The following is a 20,818-nucleotide window of genomic DNA, read 5'->3' as shown; positions in this document are numbered from 1 at the left end:
AAATAATATACAAGTCGTTATTTTGTTTTTTTTTTGGTGCACCAAAAATATTCTTGTCGCTTTATAATATTGATATTGAACCACTGTACTCACATGAACTGATTTAAATATGTTTTTAGTACCTTTATGGATCTTGAGAGAGGAAGTGTCATTGCTCCCTATGCAGGCCTCACTGAGCCATCGGATTTCAACTAAAATATCTTAATTTGTGTTCTGACGGTGTTACGGTGTGGAACAGCATGAGGATGAGTAATAAATGACAGAATTTTCATTTTTGGGTGAACTAACCCTTTAAAAATAGCATAATAGTGGCACTTTAAATATTGCCATTTTGTCCTGAAATACCAATTTTATTCTTGTAATTTTGACTTTATTCTCATAAAACACTGCAAAATGACAAAAATCACACAAATGCGTCATAAATGTCAAAAATGGTGTGAATGTGGCAGACGCTCACTGAGGTTGTGCAGCACGCGGTCTCTCTCCAGCTGGGTGTCTCTGATCTTGTTCTGAAGCAGGATCAGTTTCTCCTCATACTGGGTCTTCAGCGTGAGGAGCCGCCGCTGGCTGTTCTCCAGCTCATCGATGAGCCTCTGCTTGATCTCGATCTCACACGTCAGGTCTGCAAGATCGGCCTGCAAGTTCACTGAGAGAGGAGAAGCCAAAGGTTAAAACGTTAGTGTGAATGAAAGAGACTGATTACACGTTTGTGTAATCAGAATGCACCTTTCTCATCCGAGTCAGAGTCGGAATCCACCAGGCTTTCGTCGCTGTCAAACTCTTCCTCCTCCCTGGTCTCCTCTTCCTCCTCATCCTCATCACAGCCGCTCTCCTCGTGATCATCCTCCAGAAGAGGATACATGCCATCCTGCATAGGGTGAAAATAAAACAGAGCATTAAAGGATTAGTTCACTTCAGAATTCAAATTTCCTGATCATTTACTCACCCCCATGTCATCAAGATGTTTGTCTTTCTTTCTTCAGTCGAAAAGAAATTATGGTTTTTGAGGACCGCCAAAAATCAAAAATCAAACATTCCAGGAAATGACCGTTTCACTAGATAAGACTCTTATTCCTTGTCTGGGATCATGTAGAGCTCTTTGAAGCTGCACTGAAACTGACATTTGGACCTTCAACCTGTTGAACCCCAGTGAAGTCCACTATATGGAGAAAAATCCTGGAATCTTTTCATCAAAAAACATAATTTCTGTTCGACTGAAGAAAGAAAGACATTTAACATCTTGGATGACATGGGAGTGAGTAAAATATCAGGAAATTTAATTCTGAAGTGAACTAATCCTTTAAATATATACACAGGAGTCTCTTCTGCTCACCAAGACTGCATTTATTTGATCAAAAATACAGAAAAAAACAGTAATATTGTGAAATATTATTAGAATTTTAAATAATGGTTTTCTATTTTAATATACTTTAAAACATAATTTATTTCTGTGATGCAAAGCTGAATTTTCAGCATCATTACTCCAGTCTGCAGTGTAACAAATCATTCTAATATGCTTCATATTTATTTTATATAAAGTAATTATGCCTAATGAATTCCAACTCAAAATTTTAAAGCTCTATTCTTGTAATATTATGACTTAATATTTAAAGCTGTTTTGTATAACAACTTTATTAATGTCATTTTATGATTTTAAACTTTATAAAACACTGCTGTATAATCTTTATTCTTTAATATAAAGACTTATTTAAAAAATAAAAACTATTATTGCAGTATTATGACTATGCTTAAACACTGCTGTACAACTTTATTTGTATAATATTATGACTTTACTCTAAAAAAAATAAATACTGATATATATCAAAGTATTATGACTCCATTCCTGCAATATTATTAATTCTCATAAAATATAACAAATTTTATGGAATTATTTCAGCTTTATATTATTATTAAACAATATTATGGCTTTATTCTCATAAAATACTGGTATATGACATTTTTCCTGGAATAAGTTTTTATTCTTGAAATTTTACAACTTTATTTCAAGGCTAATGTTTCTTTGAAAGTGAAAATACTTTTTCTCAAAATATTAAGGTATTATTCTTGCAATATTACAGCTTTACAGTCATTAAATACTGCTGTATGATTTTTTTTCCTGAAATATGAATTTTATTCTTGATATTTTATTGGCACACCCCTTTTTTCACAAAACAATAAAATTTCATTCATCTTTATTTTCATAAAACATTGCCATCAAATTATTCTTGCATTATTACCACTTAATTCTTGCAAAGTTATGACTCTCTCGTAACATCACGCATTCATTCTCATAAAACATTGTCATGCAACTTCATCCTCACAATATCACGACTTGCTTAGACCAGTTTCCATACGCTGAATAAACCTCCTCTCTCACCTCTTCAGGTTCATTATCAGAGTCTCCATCTCCATTTTCTCGTCTCTCTTCATTTTCTCTGCTCAGCCCATTCTCGCTCTTTTCTCCGTTTTCTTGAGGATGAAGTTTGGCTCTCTTCTTCAAACCCTTTTCTTTCTCAGGACTTAAAAAAAAGAGAGACAATGATGAACTATCATCAACATTTCAATAGACAATCGACAGACTGACAGATGTAATCAATACAGCATTCATCACACAATCTCACACATACAATAAAGGATCAGGCCATAATACTGACAATACCACCAACATCTGATGCAAACGTCATTTAATAGTCATGTAATCGCACCACAGGGACTCATTTATCCTGGCGCTTCTGCTTTTTACCCTTTGCCGGTCAGCTGAGACTTCTAGTAGTAATTCTGTAATGTTGGGTTCACAAATTACCCATGGCCTCTCTCCCATTACGGCCACATTAGTGCAGGACATCGCTGTACTCATATTCATTATAACAGACAATTTACCGAGAGATACTTGTATCTATGCCAGCTTGCTGTCCTTAGTTTGAGTCGGTCGGGACATACTGGCACACAGACGAAAAGAGATAAATCTAATTCTGCCACATTTTACAGCCTCTTATTGGCTCAGTAACATAAAACAGAAGAGGGCAAGCATATTAAAGTCTTCCAAATACACAATCAATCTAATGCTAAGAAAAAAATAGAAGAAATGATAGAATAAAATAATTTTAAAAAATGAAATAAAGTGATAAAATAAATTGTAAATAATTAAATAAATAATATATATATTCACACATGTACAGACACTCGGTTGCTCCTCAGGCCTCACCTCTTCCTCCTCTGATTTCTCTCTTTCTTCTTTAGCCTCTCTACATCTAATTTGGCCTGCCGAATCACATCGGTCATCTCTGCATCCATGGAAACAGAGGGGGAGGAGCCTAGAGCGTGTGCTGGAGTGGACGGGTGGGAGGCCGGGTATGAAGAGCGCGCGGAGAGGCGAGACAAACTGCGCCTCAGAGACTCGTTCATGGCCTCACTCTCCAGCAGCTTAGACCTGAAAGAGACAAAGAGAGAGAGTTGAGTCATTGTTTTTTTTATTGCTATGATAAAACATCCAAAATACAAGTGTGTCTCTTCTATTGTTACCTCAGCTCTTCAATTTCTCGAATGTAGTTCTGGATTAGATTGCCAATCTCCTCATTCGTTTCACCTGCAGCAAGAGTGACAGATTTATTTAGCATAGAAGAAATGACAAGACATTATGACGTTTGTTTGTTTAACTCCATGCCAGCTTCTTTGGAATTTATTTAAAATTTAAAATAGAAACTAAATAATATATTTAAGACTTTTTTTTTTGTTAAAATCAAGGGTATCAACAAAATCAATTTTCTCAGAGAAGTACAAATAATACAATCTCAAGAAATAACTAAATATTGTATGGAGGCCTTCAGTGGCCTTCATTTTAAAAAGTGATTTCATAGCTTTGTAAGAGAAGATGCTTTTTTGCTAAACCTGAAAAGTATTAAAAAGTAGCATTTAGAAGTTATATTAACTAATAATATAATTTTCTACCATACACAACTGAATGCACCTAGCTAACAACAACTTGCTTTGTTCTGGTTTCACCTCACTCCAGTCTAAACTAACTGATTTTATAGGTAGGCCTAATTTACTACACATTGTCATTTAAATAACCTGAAAATATTGTGGATTATTAAGGCTAATTTTACTAACCACTCTTGCTAAATGGGGTAAGCACACTTATGTTCTCATTTCTCAGTTGTTCGAGTAAATGATTCACCGTGTGGACAGATCAGTTGTTGTCATGATTCATTAAAATGAATCTGTTCAAATGAGTCATTAGGTCGCGAATCAGACATTAGCGGACGTTGACGCGTTGCGTGCGAATCGTGACTGTTATTAGGACATCGGTTATTAAGGAAAAACATTCTCCGAATGCGCCTCGTGAAACATGGATTCAGTCTTACGAACTTTTAGCACTGTGTCAGTTGATTCAGATTATTATGTGTGAGGTAGAGAGAGTGCAGAAAGACGGTGCTTACTTTGAAGACAGAGAGAGAGTTCACGCGCACGAGGGAGGAGCTCTGCTCGTTCTGTCCATCAGCGCAGCAGTCGTCTCCCTCCTTCATTTTACAGTCGAATGGTGGCTAGAACGGCTTCAGGTTCAAAGGTCAATACGGAATGGATTAATCTGCGTTATTTTTTTTAACGCGTTATTTTTTTCTCTGATTAATTAATCGAAATGAATGCGTTATTTTGACAGCCCTAATATTTTCTCTAATAGTTTTTACATGAATAATAATATTCAGTAAGCAGAAACATTTACCAACATAAAATTTTACTAACACAATTCAAAGGCCGTGACACACCAAGCCGACTTAAAAAAAACTAACGGTGACAAAAACTGACAGTGTAAAATGTAGTTAAGAAGTTATTTCATATTTCTGTTAAAGCCCCCTGTAGTCAGTAATGTTATCCCTTAAAGCTCATCTTTGTTTAAAATGACATTTAAAAAAAAAATCCTGTGAAAAAAAAAACTTCATGTCCTTTAAATAACTTGATGTAAATCAACACCCTTATTTAATTTAGTATATGTGGACCAATAAATATGCTAATTAGCCCCGCCTACACTCGCTCACATGAGCTCAGAGATCCACTCGGTCAACTTACTGAGGTAAACAAGGTAAACACAATGGTATCGCTCTTTACAACGTGAGACACATAACAGTAATTAATATGATTAGCGTTTTGCTTGACTACGTTATCAAACAGCTAATAATGTGTTGCTAATATTACACAAACCATGTTCCCGTTCACCATGTCAGAGTCAGACAGCTGCCTTCTAACAATCAGTATCCTTACAAATGCTTTGAATAACTCTGAACGTCAGTGGAGAAAGTTCATCATAACATCCTAATTTACATCATACACCCGTTATATTGCTAAATCTACCCAATTTTTCATATCAACATAACAGAAAAATATACTGGGATAACCTGGCTTCTTTTCGAGTTAATGATATGCTAAATCCCGCCAGCACGTTGACATGATTGGTTACAAGGTGGTTTGTGATGTAAGAAACACCAGCGATTTCAAACTGCGTTTTTGAAACTGTCTTTAGATCACTGCAGTTTTAATGAGAAAATTCTCACCAATGGTGTTGATTGATGAATTTGAACATGGTTTGTCTTTAAAGGAATATATTGAAAACACCACATAGACATATAAACAACATTAAAAACTTGATTTTCTCCACAGGGGGTCTTTAACACATTAATACGATGGTAATGCCCTCTCCAACCACTAGGGGTCTCTCACCAGTCTTGGTGAGCAGCAGGTTGACTCCATTGGTGAGCAGCTGGGTGACTCGAGTGTTGAGGTGGTCGATGGTTTCCTGCATGGCTTTGACCCGCATACGCAGAGTATCGTTCTCTTTCTGGAGCATCGAGTTCTCCTGAAACAGATCGCTAAACCCCTCGGATCCATCGTCACAGGCCACTCGCTTTCCCTGAAAGAAACCCAAAGAGCAAAAGACTGAGCAACAGAAAGCTAGGCGCTGACCTCGTCCCACCCTAGCAACAGACCCCCAATCCTTTCATACTCGGTCTCTCTGTCAGGACGGCTCAACTCTCTCAACGCCATCACAGCTAATCGCTAACTTCTTCCAGAGGCCGTTTATCATCCAGGTCAGTCTGAGGCGCTAAGCTACTGCTACGCTCCATTAACTCCAGCGAGATCCCATGAGCTCAACCATGTTATCATGACCCACAAGCCCACCACTCAGGCTTCCTCATCTCCTGGACTTATTACATAAACAGCCAGAGCTCCAACTGGGTGGCGGTGAAGGAAAGGGAAGAAATAACATGAAAGTTTAGGCATGAAAGAGTGTCACCAGACTCACTACCTACTGCAAGTTCTCCATTTGATTTAGTAACAGAGGAAGTAATTGTTTAGCTGCTTGATGAGACTTTAATGTCAGCTTGAATTGTTTCCTCTCTAGTAAAATAAACAAGTAATACGATATCTTGACATTTAAAGTCAATTCTGTCACTCTAAAATGGTTCCTGCTGCCTACAACATCCTGGCATGTGTCATATATCTGCTATCCTAATAACTCAAGTGAGTTGGTACTTCAGTCTTTCAGGTTCACCCAAAAATGAAAAATCTGTCATCATTCAAAGCCCATATGATATTCTCTCAAAAGCAAAAATTGAGATTTGAGAGCTATGATGGAGGGCAACATGATCTCACAAGTGTGAATTTGTACAATCTTGCTCGAAAACATGTTTTGTTGGTAAACCGTCACCATGAAGTATGGCGGTGCGATTATGACAAAAATCTGAATTGTCGATTACTCCCTTGAAATATCACAAATACATTGAATGATGTTTGGATAGCTTTATACCACTGTTTGAAGCAACTGCATGCCATTTTTTTTTTTAATATAAAAATAAAAACAAGTTGAAAACACTCTTCCTGAATTAGTTTTTTGTTGTTTTTCTATAGCATTAAGCCTCAAATGTCAACTACACATTGGTGTGGTTTAAACATATGCACAGTATAAAAATAGTGGCTTTCGCACCGGGTTCTTCTAGTTATAACTTGGTTATAGGAACAAGCCAACAGGGTGGTTCCCCGAGAACTATAACCATTTTCCTGGTTGCATTCGCACCGGCAGTAGGAACTCTGAAGTGACGTAAACTGCGCTTGTTGTTGTGACTTTTATTTTGACGGTGCTGAGAACAGCTCAGCCAGAGCCTGAGCTCACAGCGCTCACATTCTCAGTCTTCATTAGTTTACGGTCTGTTTAACAGTCCTGTCTAATACATTATTATATAGAAATGTTATACAAAGTAGACAGTATATGAAAAAGTATTAGCTTTTGCCATGTGGTTGATGCCCAATGTCGCCATCTTAGCAGAAATGTATATTCATGTTTCGTTTGGTCTTCTCAGAGTCATGCTGGATATTCTTGTTAGTGTAAGGTTCCATCTATCACTGTTTTCCATGTTTGTAGAGTTAGTTTGTGGAGTAAATATATAGGCTGTGTACACAGCTTTTTTTTTTTAAATAGTGGATGCTGGTGTTTTGCATTCAATCGACCAATCAGTGTACACTTCTGTCACTGGTAGTTCCTTTTGTGCTAGGTTAGACCTTTTACATGCTGAAGTAGTCATGACTTTGCCTCTTACAATGTAACATGCTCTAAACACACCTCAGCACGCAGAATAATGTAAGTGGATGTTTTTTTATAATTGCGCCTTTGAACAATTACGAAACTGTTGCATCTTTAATCGTAATCGCGATTAGAAAGATTGTGCAGCCCTACCATAAAGGTTCACCCCTACAATAATAATAATAAATAATAATAATAATAATAAAAAAAGTAAACATATGCACGGTATAAAAATAGTGGCTTTCGCACCGGGTTCTTCTAATTATAACTTGATTATAGGAACAAGCCAACAGGGTGGTTCCCCGAGAAATATAACCATTTTCCTGGTTGCATTCACACCGGCAGTAGGAACTCTGAAGTGACGTAAACTGCGCTTAAAGAGTGTGAGTAGATCATACAAAAAAAAATATATATGAATTTGCAACCAACTCCTAGTGACATTTTAACTATAAACGTTTTTATATACAAACATCTTCAAGTAAAATTGTATGAATTAGAGGATTTGTAGGTAAACTGTCACCATGAAGGTCTAACCCTAAACCTACCCTCAAAAGGTTTGAGTAGAGATAAAAGAGATAATTTGAATGATCATTGATGAATTCGCAAACAATGCATGGTGACATTTTACCTACAAAATGCATAGACAATTTGTAGATAAAAACGCCACCATGAAGGTCTACCTGCTGGATGAGGGCCAGATTATCAGCTAATGATGACCTTTTTTCTGGCTGTTCCTCATTCAGATGGCTTTAGCAAATTTGTAATATAGTCCACAAGTAATATGAACTACTTTTGAGCACTTTATGTTGTAATTTTAGCAGCTTGACAACCTCAGTGCCAATCCACTCTTATTGTTTGGAAATAGTCAAGACATTCTACAAAACATCTTTTTTTTTTTTTTTTTTCCCACAGAAGAACAATTTATGTTATGGGGGTGAGTAAATGATGACAAAATTTTCATTGTGGCGTGAATTATCCCACAGCCTTCCAGATCCTCCTCCTCACCGCTTTGTACTCCATTAACTCCATCTGAAGGCGTGCGATCTCTGCTCGTAAGGCGCTGATCTGCTGACTGGTTTTATCCTGGTTCATGATCACTTTGTTCTTGATGTTGCGAGCGCGGTTGGCGTACTTCAGAGTGTTCAGGGTCTCCATGAAGTCACGGTCAGAAGGGCTCACGCAGGCAATCATCACAGTCCGACTACGTACACAGACACAAAGCAGAAGAAGACAGGAATGCATAAGGGTCTATGAGATCTTTCACAGACAAACACTCAAGACAGAAAGATAAAACACACAAACAGATGGCAGATAAACACAAACGCTCTTATGGACTCCACACACGCTGCCTGCATATTTTGGCGGATGCGGCTGGGACTGAGCGCCACTGTCTGCAGTCCCTCATGTTTAATTCAATCAACTCCCCCTCTGAACCCACATCATAAGGATATATGGGCAGCCTGTGCCGTCCACTGTGGGCTGAGTGACCCAACGCTGCGCTTCCACGCAGACTGATGCAGTGCACTGTAGGCATGCATTAACCTTCAAGACACAATGACTGCACTGTGCACAGCAATGTTTACAAGTGCACGGACAATCCGAGGCTGGAGACCAACTGTTTCAACAACTTAAAGCTTTCAAGATAAAGTTTCTTATAGTGAATGAATAAAGGATATAACTAGGGCTGTTATTTTAATGTTAAATTCATTATTTAAAAAAAAATACAAATTAAACTATTTTTCAATTCTAAAATAAATTTATTTAATTACAGATACAGATTTTTGCATGCCCCCTGACTTATGTCAGTTCTGTAATAATTACAGCTGTCAATTTAATGTTAATTTACTGAGATTAATTATTTGAAAATACAGTAAAACATTTTTTTTAAATATATAGCAAATACATAAAATATAATATTTTAAAAAATGATCCCAATTAATCATGCACTCTGACTTTTGTGTAAATTGTGAAGTAATTAGGCTGACAGATAATGTTAATTTACAGAGACTATTTTTTTCAAAATACATAATTTTAAAAAAGTAAAAAAATAAATAAATATCTATATATATAAAATTAAACATATTTTTTTAAAAAGGTTCTCAATTAATCTTGTCACCTGACTTGTATGTAAATTCCAAAGTAATTTGGGCTGAAAATTGAATGATAATACATATTAAGTTTATAAATATAATATTTACAAAACGATCATATGCATGAAATCAATCATGCCCCCTGACAATATAAATTCTATAGAACACCATTTTCCTAAAAATAATTAATTATTTAATGTAAATAAAAGCAATAAACCTAACATAATAAAAAGTAGGGATGGTCTCTATAGTATTTATAATTATCTTAATTTATTAATAATATATTATATTATCTTCTAAAATATATTATATTATACATTTTTATTATGTAATGTATGTGTGTATATATAAATATATTATAAAGTTTATTATATATTTATTATATATAAAATATATTATATACATATATATATATATTATAGAATAAAACAATACATATATATATATATATATATATATAATGAAAATATATAATATATTTATAATATTATAAATATATTATATATTTTATTATATAATATGTATAATAAAAATATATTATATAATAAAATATATATTTTAATAATAAAATATAAAACATAACATGACAATAAAGTCATGTTGCTATGTTGGGACTAAAAGCTACATTAAGAGACTGAACAATATCTAATTTCACATACAACAATAACAAAAACTGTGTCTTGTGAGAAGGTGTGGTATAATAATATAATTATCATATTCTAAAAAACAACAGAAGTCAATGGGAGGTCCCCACGACAACACAACTTACAAAGGTTTCTTCACTTCAACCTGAATAACTTCATAGCTTCATAAAAGGACTAAATGATGTCTTTGCATCTAAAAATCCACAGTAATTATAATTAGATTAACTGAAGAACAATGGTTACCTAGTATGATACATAAACACACGTGTGTATGCATACGAGTCAAATTAAGTATACTTTGCAAGGCTGTGCGTTCGACTGTGCACATACAGGCTTTAGCCTAAACAATTATAAAGATGTGTATATGGATAATAACTTATGGCGAGAGATTGCCCAGGAACTGGAAGTTGTTGTAATGTGCATGCGTTGACCGCCTGTGCACGCATACAAGCTATACGTACGACTGTGCAGTATACACATAATATATGGGCTTTATGGTGTTTAAGTGTGTATACATGTGTATCAGATGTTACCTGTTTCCTCCCAGCGAATCCTGCAGCAGGCGTGTGAGTTTGGAGTCTCTGTAAGGCACATGACCCGCCTTCTTACTCTGATCTCCCAATGCACTGATCACATTACCCAGGGCCAGCTGCCAAACACACACAGAGAGAGAGAGGGAGAGACCCGGTCACACTCCATCGCATGCTGCTATCTAAGATTAAAAGCTTTTAAATAGCTTCTCTTACAAATGAGTAACTAGGCTCTAAAACAATAGAGCTCTATTCGGCTCAGAACAATGGCACTTCTTGGCTTTCCTCCAGGCTTTAGCTCTTCTTCAGATCTCATTCACAATGAAATTACCTTGACTTCCCTTCATCTAATCTGACAACTACTCAAACCCAGCAGTAATGAGGAGGAGGCACAACTTATTCCATATGAATATCACACCATAGTTAACATGAAAAAACTTGACTCAGCTAAAAGGACCTTCACAATTATGATAATGAAGTCTAGGTATTCTGAAAATCCCTGACAAAGCCAGTTTTGTGGTGTTGGGGTGTTGGATTAATTAATGCTCATCTTGAACATTTATCTAATCATGGTTAAAGGGATTGGTCACTTAAAATTAATTCTGTCACAATCTACTCTATCATGTAGCTCCGTGTGTGGTGTGCGTATATATATATATATATACGCACACCACACACGTAACACGCTATATACATGTTTATATATATAAAACGTTAATTTTGCAATTTTTTTATTTTTATTTTAACACTAAATATATTTAACGCAATTAACACAACATCCATTTTATTTTCTGTCATCCTTTGGCTGCACTACAGTAGTATATGATCAGGCTATCATTCTTTCAAGTGCTATTAAACCATGCAAAGAAAACTCAAATCTGTACTGTCAAACGACTGTGAAGTGGCTCTCCATGAACAAACACCCGAAACGCGCGCACAGAATGACGCTTCAGACAGCGAGCTAGCCCCGCTTTGAGTTCTCTTTCGTGCTTGAACGGACAAAATTAGCTCAAAATGCCAATCTTGTTGAGTATCCTTGCAAGCACCGTCTTAAATGAGTTAAATGAAGTCTTAAATGAACAAAGAGTTCTGAGAAAATAGGACGTGTCAGATCCGTGCCATGTGTGGTAGGTCTTAAAGTGACAGCAGCCTAATAAGAACGAGAGACAAAGAGAAAATCACTCACTGCTTTTGACTAAATAACTTTTGCAGCTTTAGGATTAATCCATATATTAATCCATATTCAATTTATTATATATTAAATTTCTATATATTTATCTGTTAGACCTACCTAAAAATCTTAAAGCACTTTTTACAAGGTTACATGGGTCAAAAACATTAAAAACAACTTTTTGTTGCAGGTAAAACCCTGAACCGGCCAAACCAGTAGAAAAAAAAACTGACAAGGCACAGGTGAATCTGACATTTATTACAATGGGTTTATGTGAAGATTGTTCACTTCAATTAAAAGTTGTTATATTTTTAAGGCCTATTAAATGTTACAACTGATAGCTTTCATTTATACTGTAATGCTGAATGGCTCTAATTATTGGCTAAAATTGAGGAAAAAATCCATTTAATAGAGACATCAGTAGCAGTTCTGGCAACATTCATAAAAAAAAATGCCATTAAGCAAATATTTAAAATATACCGTCTTTATGTTGTTTGTACATTAATTTGGAGATTCAATGTGAAAGCTTTACAATATAAAATATATTTTAAAAAAATCTTAAGTGCGATTAATCATGATTAAATTACAGAAAAATGTGCGATTAATTTTAATCAACTGACAGCACTATTATTTTTATTAACATTTTAAAATGTAATATTATTGCTAACCTTTTAAATTTGCAAAGAAAATGTTATTTATAAATTTTTTATTTATTAAATTATTTACTAATATATATTTGTGGTCAGAATTATTGGCACCCTTGGTAATTATGATCAAAGATGACTGTAAAAATAAATCTGCATTGTTTATCCTTTTGATCTTTCAATTCATAAAATTAGCAAAAATCTAACCTTTCATTGAAGAAAAAGAATTGAAAGTGGGGTGAAAATCACGTTATGAAATAAATGTGTTTCTCCAAAACATGTTGGCCACAATTATTTACACCTTTTTTAGCACACCAGGGTGATCATGAACATGAAATTGTCCAGCCGTGACTTCCTGTTCCGCAGGAATACAAACATGAGGAAACACCGAGGCCAAATTCACGTAATCATTCATCACAATGAGTAAAACCAAAGAGTATAGTTCTGATGTGCAGCAAAAGATTGTTGAGCTTCACATAATAGAAAATGGCTGTAAGAAAATAGCTAAAGCATTGAAAATCACCATTTCCACCATCAGGGCAATAATTAAGAAGTTCCAATCAATTAAAGATGTTAAAAATCTGCCTGGAAGAGGATGTATAGTCCAAAAGTTTGGAACCACTAAGATTTTTAATGTTTTTAAAAGAAGTTTTGTCTGCTCACCAAGGCTACATTTATTTAATTAAAAATACAGTAAAAACAGAAATATTGTGAAATATTATTACAATTTAAAATAACTGTTTTCTATTTGAATATATTTCACAAAGTAATTTATTCCTGTGATGCAAAGCTGAATTTTCAGCATCATTACTCCAGTCTTCAGTGTCACATGATCCTTCAGAAATCATTCTAATATGCTGATCTGCTGCTTCCAAACTTTTGGACTGTACTGTAATTTATATATATATATTCTGCCTGTGAAAGACTGAAAAACAGCCGCCAGGAAATTCTGCTGGTTAACTCTACTCGCATTTCACAGAAAAATAACATCATTGTTTCGAGCAGCAAAGTGTTGCGAATCACCCTCGGATGAAAGAATCTCATTTTAGGATGACATATTCCTATTATAGTTGGGATTGGAAAAGTCTGCGTACCAGGCCACAGTTGATAGAGATGCCCTCTCTCGCTCTCTCTCCCGTGGCTCCTGTGCGTTTGAGACGCTCCGATCCCGCCAGGTCCACAAAGTGAAATTTGGCAGTGAGCGTCTCGTACTCGGGCTGAGAGATGGGACTATCAGATACACCGTTCATCTCTCCGTTCACCTGGAGTGAGAGAGGGAAGAGTTAAGACAGCTTTAAGCTACTAACACAAGCATCTTCTTAAATTATGTGTGCAGTCTTCAATGTTCCTGCATTTTCCTTTTGCACCGACATGTTCAGTGTTGACGTTTCTAATGCCAGTGGTTTTATATAATTACTTTGCTTTGTACCGCAGCAGTCTGATTTTTAATACTTTAAAACTTACGACCTGCTTAAACTTGCTAACGGCTTTGAAATCCAGTAATTTAAGCTTACAGCTCTCAACATGATGCATGCAGTTTTAATTAATATTCACATGTGTTGTCAGTTGGTCTTGGCAAGCAGTGCTTGTTTTCTAAAGCTGCTGATGCTCGTGTGTTGATGTCTCTGGCAGGGCCGTACCAGCTGTGGCTGCGGACACACTCTCATCTGGCAGAGGTGGATGGTGAAGATGGCATGAGAGCGGGAGCTCTGGGCGTTCATCTGCGTGCTGGCGGTGGTGCGGGACAGAGCGCCCAGCTTCAGACACTGCAGGAGCTGAGGAGAACGTACAGTACAGCAGGTGTGAGTGTGGAAATATCTACTGTTCTGTTCATACAGTCACAAAAGCTTTTTATTGTCTAGCTCAAGTCATCTTAATAAGAGCCATTTAAAACAAATATGACAAACAATAAAACTATATTTGCATAGCTTTTAACTACAGTAATGCGTCGTGTTTCTGAGTGAAAGCAAATATTCAATGGAGTGAGCTGTCACAGTAGTTATCAAAACAAACTACTACTTCCAATGTGTTTTTAACAAACACTGATGTTTAAATAGTATTAATAATAATATTGCAAAAATACTAGTCGTCATCTATATTAACAATTAAACAATATTTATTATATAACATACTACTACAACTACTACTATTAATAATAATAATTATAATAATAATAATAATAATGTTTAACATATTACTATTAGTTTTACTATTATTATGTTGTATATTAAATATTATTTGTTTATTAACACACACACACATATATATATATATATATATATATATATACATATACATATACATATACATATACATATACATATACACATACATACATATATATATATATATATATATATATATATATATATATATATATATATATATATACACACACACACATACACACACACACACACAATTACTATTACTGTTAATAATAATATTTAATATTATATCACTTGTTATTTTATTATTATTATTATTATTATTATTATTATTATTATTAATAATGTTTAATAATAGTACAAATAATATATATATATATATATATATATATATATATATATATATATATATATATATATATATATATATATATATATATATATATATATATATATATATAAAAAATGTTAATATTATAATATTATATGGTAATAGTAAACAACAATATTTAATATATGTTACTAATAGCAATGTGATGTTAAATATTATTATTATTATTATTATTATTATTATTATTATTATTATTATTATTATTAGTAGTAGTAGTAGTAGTAGTAGTAGTAGTAGTAGTAGTAGTAGTAGTAGTAGTAGTAGTAGTAGTAGTATATTATATATTAAATATTGCTGTTAACAATATTTAATACAGAAGACGAATACTAATAAATATTATTATTATTATTATTATTATTATTTATTAGTATTCATCTTCTGTATTGAATATTGTTAACAGCAATATTTAATATATAATATACTTGTAGTAGTAGTAGTAGTAGTAGAAGTATATTATATATTAAATATTGCCGTTAACAATATTTAATACAGAAGATGAATACTAATAAATAATAATAATAATAATAATAATATTTATTAGTATTCGTCTTCTGTATTAAATGTTGTTAACAGCAATATTTAATATATAATATACTTCTACTACTACTACTACTACTACTACTACAAGTATATTATATATTAAATATTGCTGTTAACAATATTCAATACAGAAGATGAATACTAATAAATAATAATAATAATAATAATAATAATATTGAACATCATATTACTATTAGTATCATATATTAAATATTGTTGTTTATTATTACCATATAATATTATAATATTATTATCATTACATACATATATACATATATATATATATATATATATATATATATATATATATATATATATATATATATATATATGTAATTATTTGTACTATTATTAGTAAACATTATTATTATTATTATTAATACTTGTTTGATAATGCTTGAGGTGTCATATTTGTACATCACTTTTTGCAGTGATATACAAATATGACTATATTACAATAATACATATTAATTACAAAATTATAATATTATAATTATATTAATAATTATAATTATAAGTTCGTCACTGTGTTTTCAAAGTAATTATAGTAATGATGGTGTTTTTTTACTTTTATTGTTGTTTAATAGTAGTTAGCTTGACTGCAGTTTAAACTACTAGCTTGTAGCAAGATTAGCTGCAGTTTTAATATTATATATTACTGGGTTAAAATTACTTTTCTCCATTTGCTAAATATTGGTAAAATATTAATCATTTAATACACAGCATTATATTTTTTTAGAATGGTGTGCACTGATGAATCGATGAAAATGAAAGATGAATGAAAAGATATTTTTTTAAGAAACAAAAAACTGTCAATTTTAATTGAAATGACTCCTGTAGATAACAAGGCTGGAAGAGGTCGCAGTGGACAGATAGCTGACCTCCTCTTCTGAGCTGACCAGCCGTGAGGTCACTCCTGTGGTATAAATCCCTCCGCTCCCATCCTCATGGATCTTAATGTTGGACTTCCTGCTTCGAGCCTCGGGATCACGTGCGCTGTCAAACAGGTCCAGGATCTCCTCGTTATAGAGCTGCAGGACAAATACACACACTCTGTGACCTTCAGAGGGCAAAGGTCAAAAGGCCAAAGCCCCGCATGTTTGACCTCGGGAAGCCCAGAGACCACACAAGCTGATGGACAAGGAAATGATAAATAATGATAACGTAATTCACAATATAACAGCAAGACTGCAACTGAGGACAGAATGAAAAAAGAGAAAGAAGCGAATGGGGCTTTTCCCAGCTTCCCTCACTTGGGGAAGTGACACAGAGGATCTTAATAAAATCAATTTAGGTTCAAAACAATAAATCAAACTGCTAACATAGACAAACAATGTACAAAGTGCACAAAAGAGTTCTGGAAAGGACGAGACTAATGAAATAAGAGCATCTTAATGCCCTATTAAAGCCGCCCCGGGGGACGCCGTCCGTTCACAGCCGCAGGACGCAAGACAAATCTGTCGCGTCCTTCCCCACGGTGAGCCGCCTTTCTGCTGAACAAACAGCAGCCAGTGCCAGACAGCAAGCGGCACGGATCGTTAAAATGTCCTGTTACAGGTTTAAACTCATTACCTAAGCCAGGTCTTAACGCGAGGAAGGGGGTAATCGGTTTACAGCTACACTGCTGTCTGCGCACCCTGGCAGCTGAACGCCTCCTCCTCGCCTGATGTCGGCGCTAATGACTGATATCAAATAAATATGGGCTTGCGAGGGGGTTTTCTCCATGTCATCAAGAGCAGTTCCCTCTCAATCACATTCGTTATGAGACTATCAAGCCCAGATAAATGGAGTCAAAACACTGGGACTCCAGCCATCTGCCAACATGCCCAATACACACTATAAAAATGATTACTGAAGATGGATAAAAGGTTAATGCAATATGTTTTACAAGAAAATATTAGTTTAGTCACTCCACCCAGTTTATTGACTGCTATTAGTATGCCATTCATGGCTTTATTTCCTACAAGAGTGTGAACATTGAGCCTTCTAGGCACCATCTAAACATTAAAGGGATAGTTTAGCCTAAAAAATGAAAACTGTCCCTTGATTTACTTACCCTCAAGCCATCCTAGGTGTATATGACTTTCTTCTTTCAGACGAACACAATTGGAGTTATATTAAAAAAATATTGAATGGTACCATTTTTTTTAAGCCCCAAAAAAGTGCATCCACCCATCATAAACGTACTCCACGCAGCTCCAAGGGGTTAATAAAGGCCTTCTGAAGCGAAGCGATGTGTTTTTGTAAGAAAAATATCCATATTTAAAGGTGCCATCGAACGTTTTTTTACAAGATGTAATATAAGTCTAAGGTGTCCCCTGAATGTGTCTGTGAAGTTGCAGCTCAAAATACCCCATAGATTCAATTAATTTTTTTTAATTGCCTATTTTGAGGCATAATTAGACATGCGCCGATTCAGGCTGCGGCCCCTTTAAATTGCGCGCTCTCCGCCCCCTCTCGAGCTCTCGACTCTATCACTGCATAAACAGAGTTTACACAGGTAATATAACCCTCAAAATGGATCTTTACAAAGTGTTCGTCATGCAGCATGTCGCGTAAGTATGGTATTTATTTGGATGTTTACATTTGATTCTGAATGAATTTGAGGCTGTGCTCCGTGGCTAACGGCTAATGCTACACTGTTGGAGAGATTTATAAAGAATGAAGTTGTGTTTATGAATTATACAGACTGCAAGTGTTTAATAATGAAAATAGCGACGGCTCTTGTCTCCGTGAATACAGTAAGAAACAATGGTAACTTTAACCACATTTAACAGTACATTAGCAACATGCTAATGAAACATTTAGAAAGACAATTTACAAATATCACTAAAAATATCATGTTATCATGGATCATGTCAGTTATTATTGCTCCATCTGCCATTTTTCGCTATTGTCCTTGCTTGCTTACCTAGTCTGATGATTCAGCTGTGCAGATCCAGACGTTAATACTGGCTGCCCTTGTGTAATGCCTTGAACATGGGCTGGCATATGCAAATATTGGGGGCGTACACCCCGACTGTTACGTAACTCTGTTCTTCAGAGGTCTTATAAACAAATGAGATTTACATAAGGAGCAGGAAACAATGGAGTTTGAGACTCACTCTATGTCATTTCAATGTACTGAACTCTTGTTATTTAACTATGCCAAGATAAATTCAATTTTCAATTCGATGGCACCTTTTAAAACTTTATAAACTATAATCACTGGTTTCTGTAAACGGCCATACTCGAGTATAGTTCCGACAGAAGAGTAACCTCTGACCCGACGCAAGATGTACTGATGAACACTGAAGCTCAGAAAGAGCAAAACAAAACACCGGTCATGAATTAGAAGTCTAAAATGAGAATTTTTAAAGGAGAAAATGTCCGAGGAGCTTGAGTTTGTTGCCCAGCCATATTTGTTTGAACGGCAAGAGACGTCAACTCTCACCTAAGCTTACGCTACGCCTACATCATACATCCTACGCCGGTACTCGACTCTCTCATGAACGCGTGGACGGACGTTACCGGAAGCTAGTGACTACAGTTTATTAAGTCATGATTATGGATATTTTTCTTACAAAATGCACCGCTTTGCTTCAGAAGGCCTTTATTAATCCCCTGGTATGCATTACTTTTATGATGGATGGATGTGCTTTTTTGGGCTTCAAAAAAAAAAAAATGGTCCCTTTATGAACCTTGGAAGAGGCAGGATATATTTTAATATAACTCAGGTTGTCTTCATCTGAAAGAAGATGGCTTGAGGGTACGTAAATCATGGGATAATTTTCATTTTTGGGGTGATCTATCCCTTTAAGTGCGGTCCACTCACTCAAATCCGTCAATCTCTTTCCAGCTCAACCTATAGCGAGAGTTTGGGGCGTGGCTACTGTATCAGGTGGAGCCAGAGGGTGTTTAGCCGGTGTGGGACCATGACTGATGTGTTACATGGAAAAAGATATTCAGCTTCAGTTACAGAAGTACAAGCCGAAATTCAATACCATACAGCATCTTCATGCACCTGTTCAGAAAGACAAATGTACCAGTTTATAATGTTTACTTTGTGTCAAGTTAGACAGACTCAAACAGCTGTGGCGCATCATATCAAAAAATGCAAATACATTGGATGGGTTTATTATAAGTGAGACACGCTCTTTTACTCTAGAGAGTGCTTTTAGCCTACACAATTGCATACTCATGACACACAGCTAAAAGTAATATGTTGGTCCTTTTATTGAAAGTAACCTACATTAACCTGTAGACATACCTTCACAAGCACCCATAAGAGCTGTGTTTGTGCTGTTTGAGTTGAGGGAGGCGTGTGACGCACAAAAAGGGCATTTGACTAAAACATGCTGTATTTTGTAATTCCTCCAGTTGCCTTTATTGTCACAGAGACTTTCGAAGCTTTACGAATCTTTTGTTTCGAATCAGTGGTTCGGAGCACGTATCAAACTGCCAAAGTCGCTCCCCAGTGGTGAACCATTGAAATTTTAAAACACTTATGTAACAAAGCCTCTTTTACTGAAATCATGTGACTTTGGCAGTATGATACGCACTCTGAACCACTGATTTGAAACAAAAGATTCATAAAGCTTTGAAGCTTCATGAAGCAGTGTTTTGAAATCGCCCATCACTAGATATTGTTGAATAAAGTCATTTTTTTTTTTTTTTTTTGGCGCACAAAAAGTATTCTCGTCGCTTCATAACATTAAGGTTGAACCACTGTAGTCACATGAACTGTTTAAATAAATATTTAATGGCAGATGGAGCAATAATAACTGACATGATCCATGATTACATGATATTTTTAGTGATATTTGTAAATTGTCTTTCTAAATGTTTCATTTGCTAATGTACTGTTAAATGTGGTTAAAGTTACCATCGTTTCTTACTGTATTCACGGAGACAAGACTGTCGTTATTTTCATTTTTAAACACTTGCAGTCTGTATAATTCATAAACAACTTCATTCTTTATAAATCTCTCCAACAGTGTGTAATGTTAGCTTTAGCCACAGAGCACTATCAAACTCATTCAGAATCCAATGTAAACATCCAAATAAATACCATACTTACGCGATTAG

The 20,818-nt window shown here is 34.8% G+C and overlaps 1 protein-coding gene across 12 annotated transcripts in view; it reads right to left on the bottom strand.

Moving 5' to 3' along the window:
- LOC137021752 (copine-5) overlaps nucleotides 1-20,818 on the bottom strand; it is a 349,050-nt gene that overhangs the window by 282,774 nt on the left and 45,458 nt on the right. For all 12 annotated transcript variants that reach the window (XM_067388638.1, XM_067388631.1, XM_067388636.1 and 9 more), the window contains exons 4-14: nucleotides 16,633-16,782; nucleotides 14,293-14,427; nucleotides 13,747-13,914; nucleotides 10,841-10,956; nucleotides 8,579-8,774; nucleotides 5,716-5,905; nucleotides 3,523-3,586; nucleotides 3,206-3,430; nucleotides 2,378-2,519; nucleotides 727-868; nucleotides 458-646 (exon numbers count right to left, since the gene is read on the bottom strand). In XM_067388638.1, coding sequence (XP_067244739.1) covers nucleotides 458-646; nucleotides 727-868; nucleotides 2,378-2,519; nucleotides 3,206-3,430; nucleotides 3,523-3,586; nucleotides 5,716-5,905; nucleotides 8,579-8,774; nucleotides 10,841-10,956; nucleotides 13,747-13,914; nucleotides 14,293-14,427; nucleotides 16,633-16,782 — 1,717 coding nt within the window. The remainder of the gene's footprint in view (nucleotides 1-457; nucleotides 647-726; nucleotides 869-2,377; nucleotides 2,520-3,205; nucleotides 3,431-3,522; nucleotides 3,587-5,715; nucleotides 5,906-8,578; nucleotides 8,775-10,840; nucleotides 10,957-13,746; nucleotides 13,915-14,292; nucleotides 14,428-16,632; nucleotides 16,783-20,818) is intronic.

This window comes from Chanodichthys erythropterus, chromosome 6 (genome assembly GCF_024489055.1).
Source record: "Chanodichthys erythropterus isolate Z2021 chromosome 6, ASM2448905v1, whole genome shotgun sequence".
Taxonomy (NCBI): Eukaryota; Metazoa; Chordata; class Actinopteri; order Cypriniformes; family Xenocyprididae; genus Chanodichthys; species Chanodichthys erythropterus.
The sequence above is the reverse complement of the archived record's forward strand: the minus strand, read 5'-3'. Positions and strand labels throughout refer to the sequence as shown.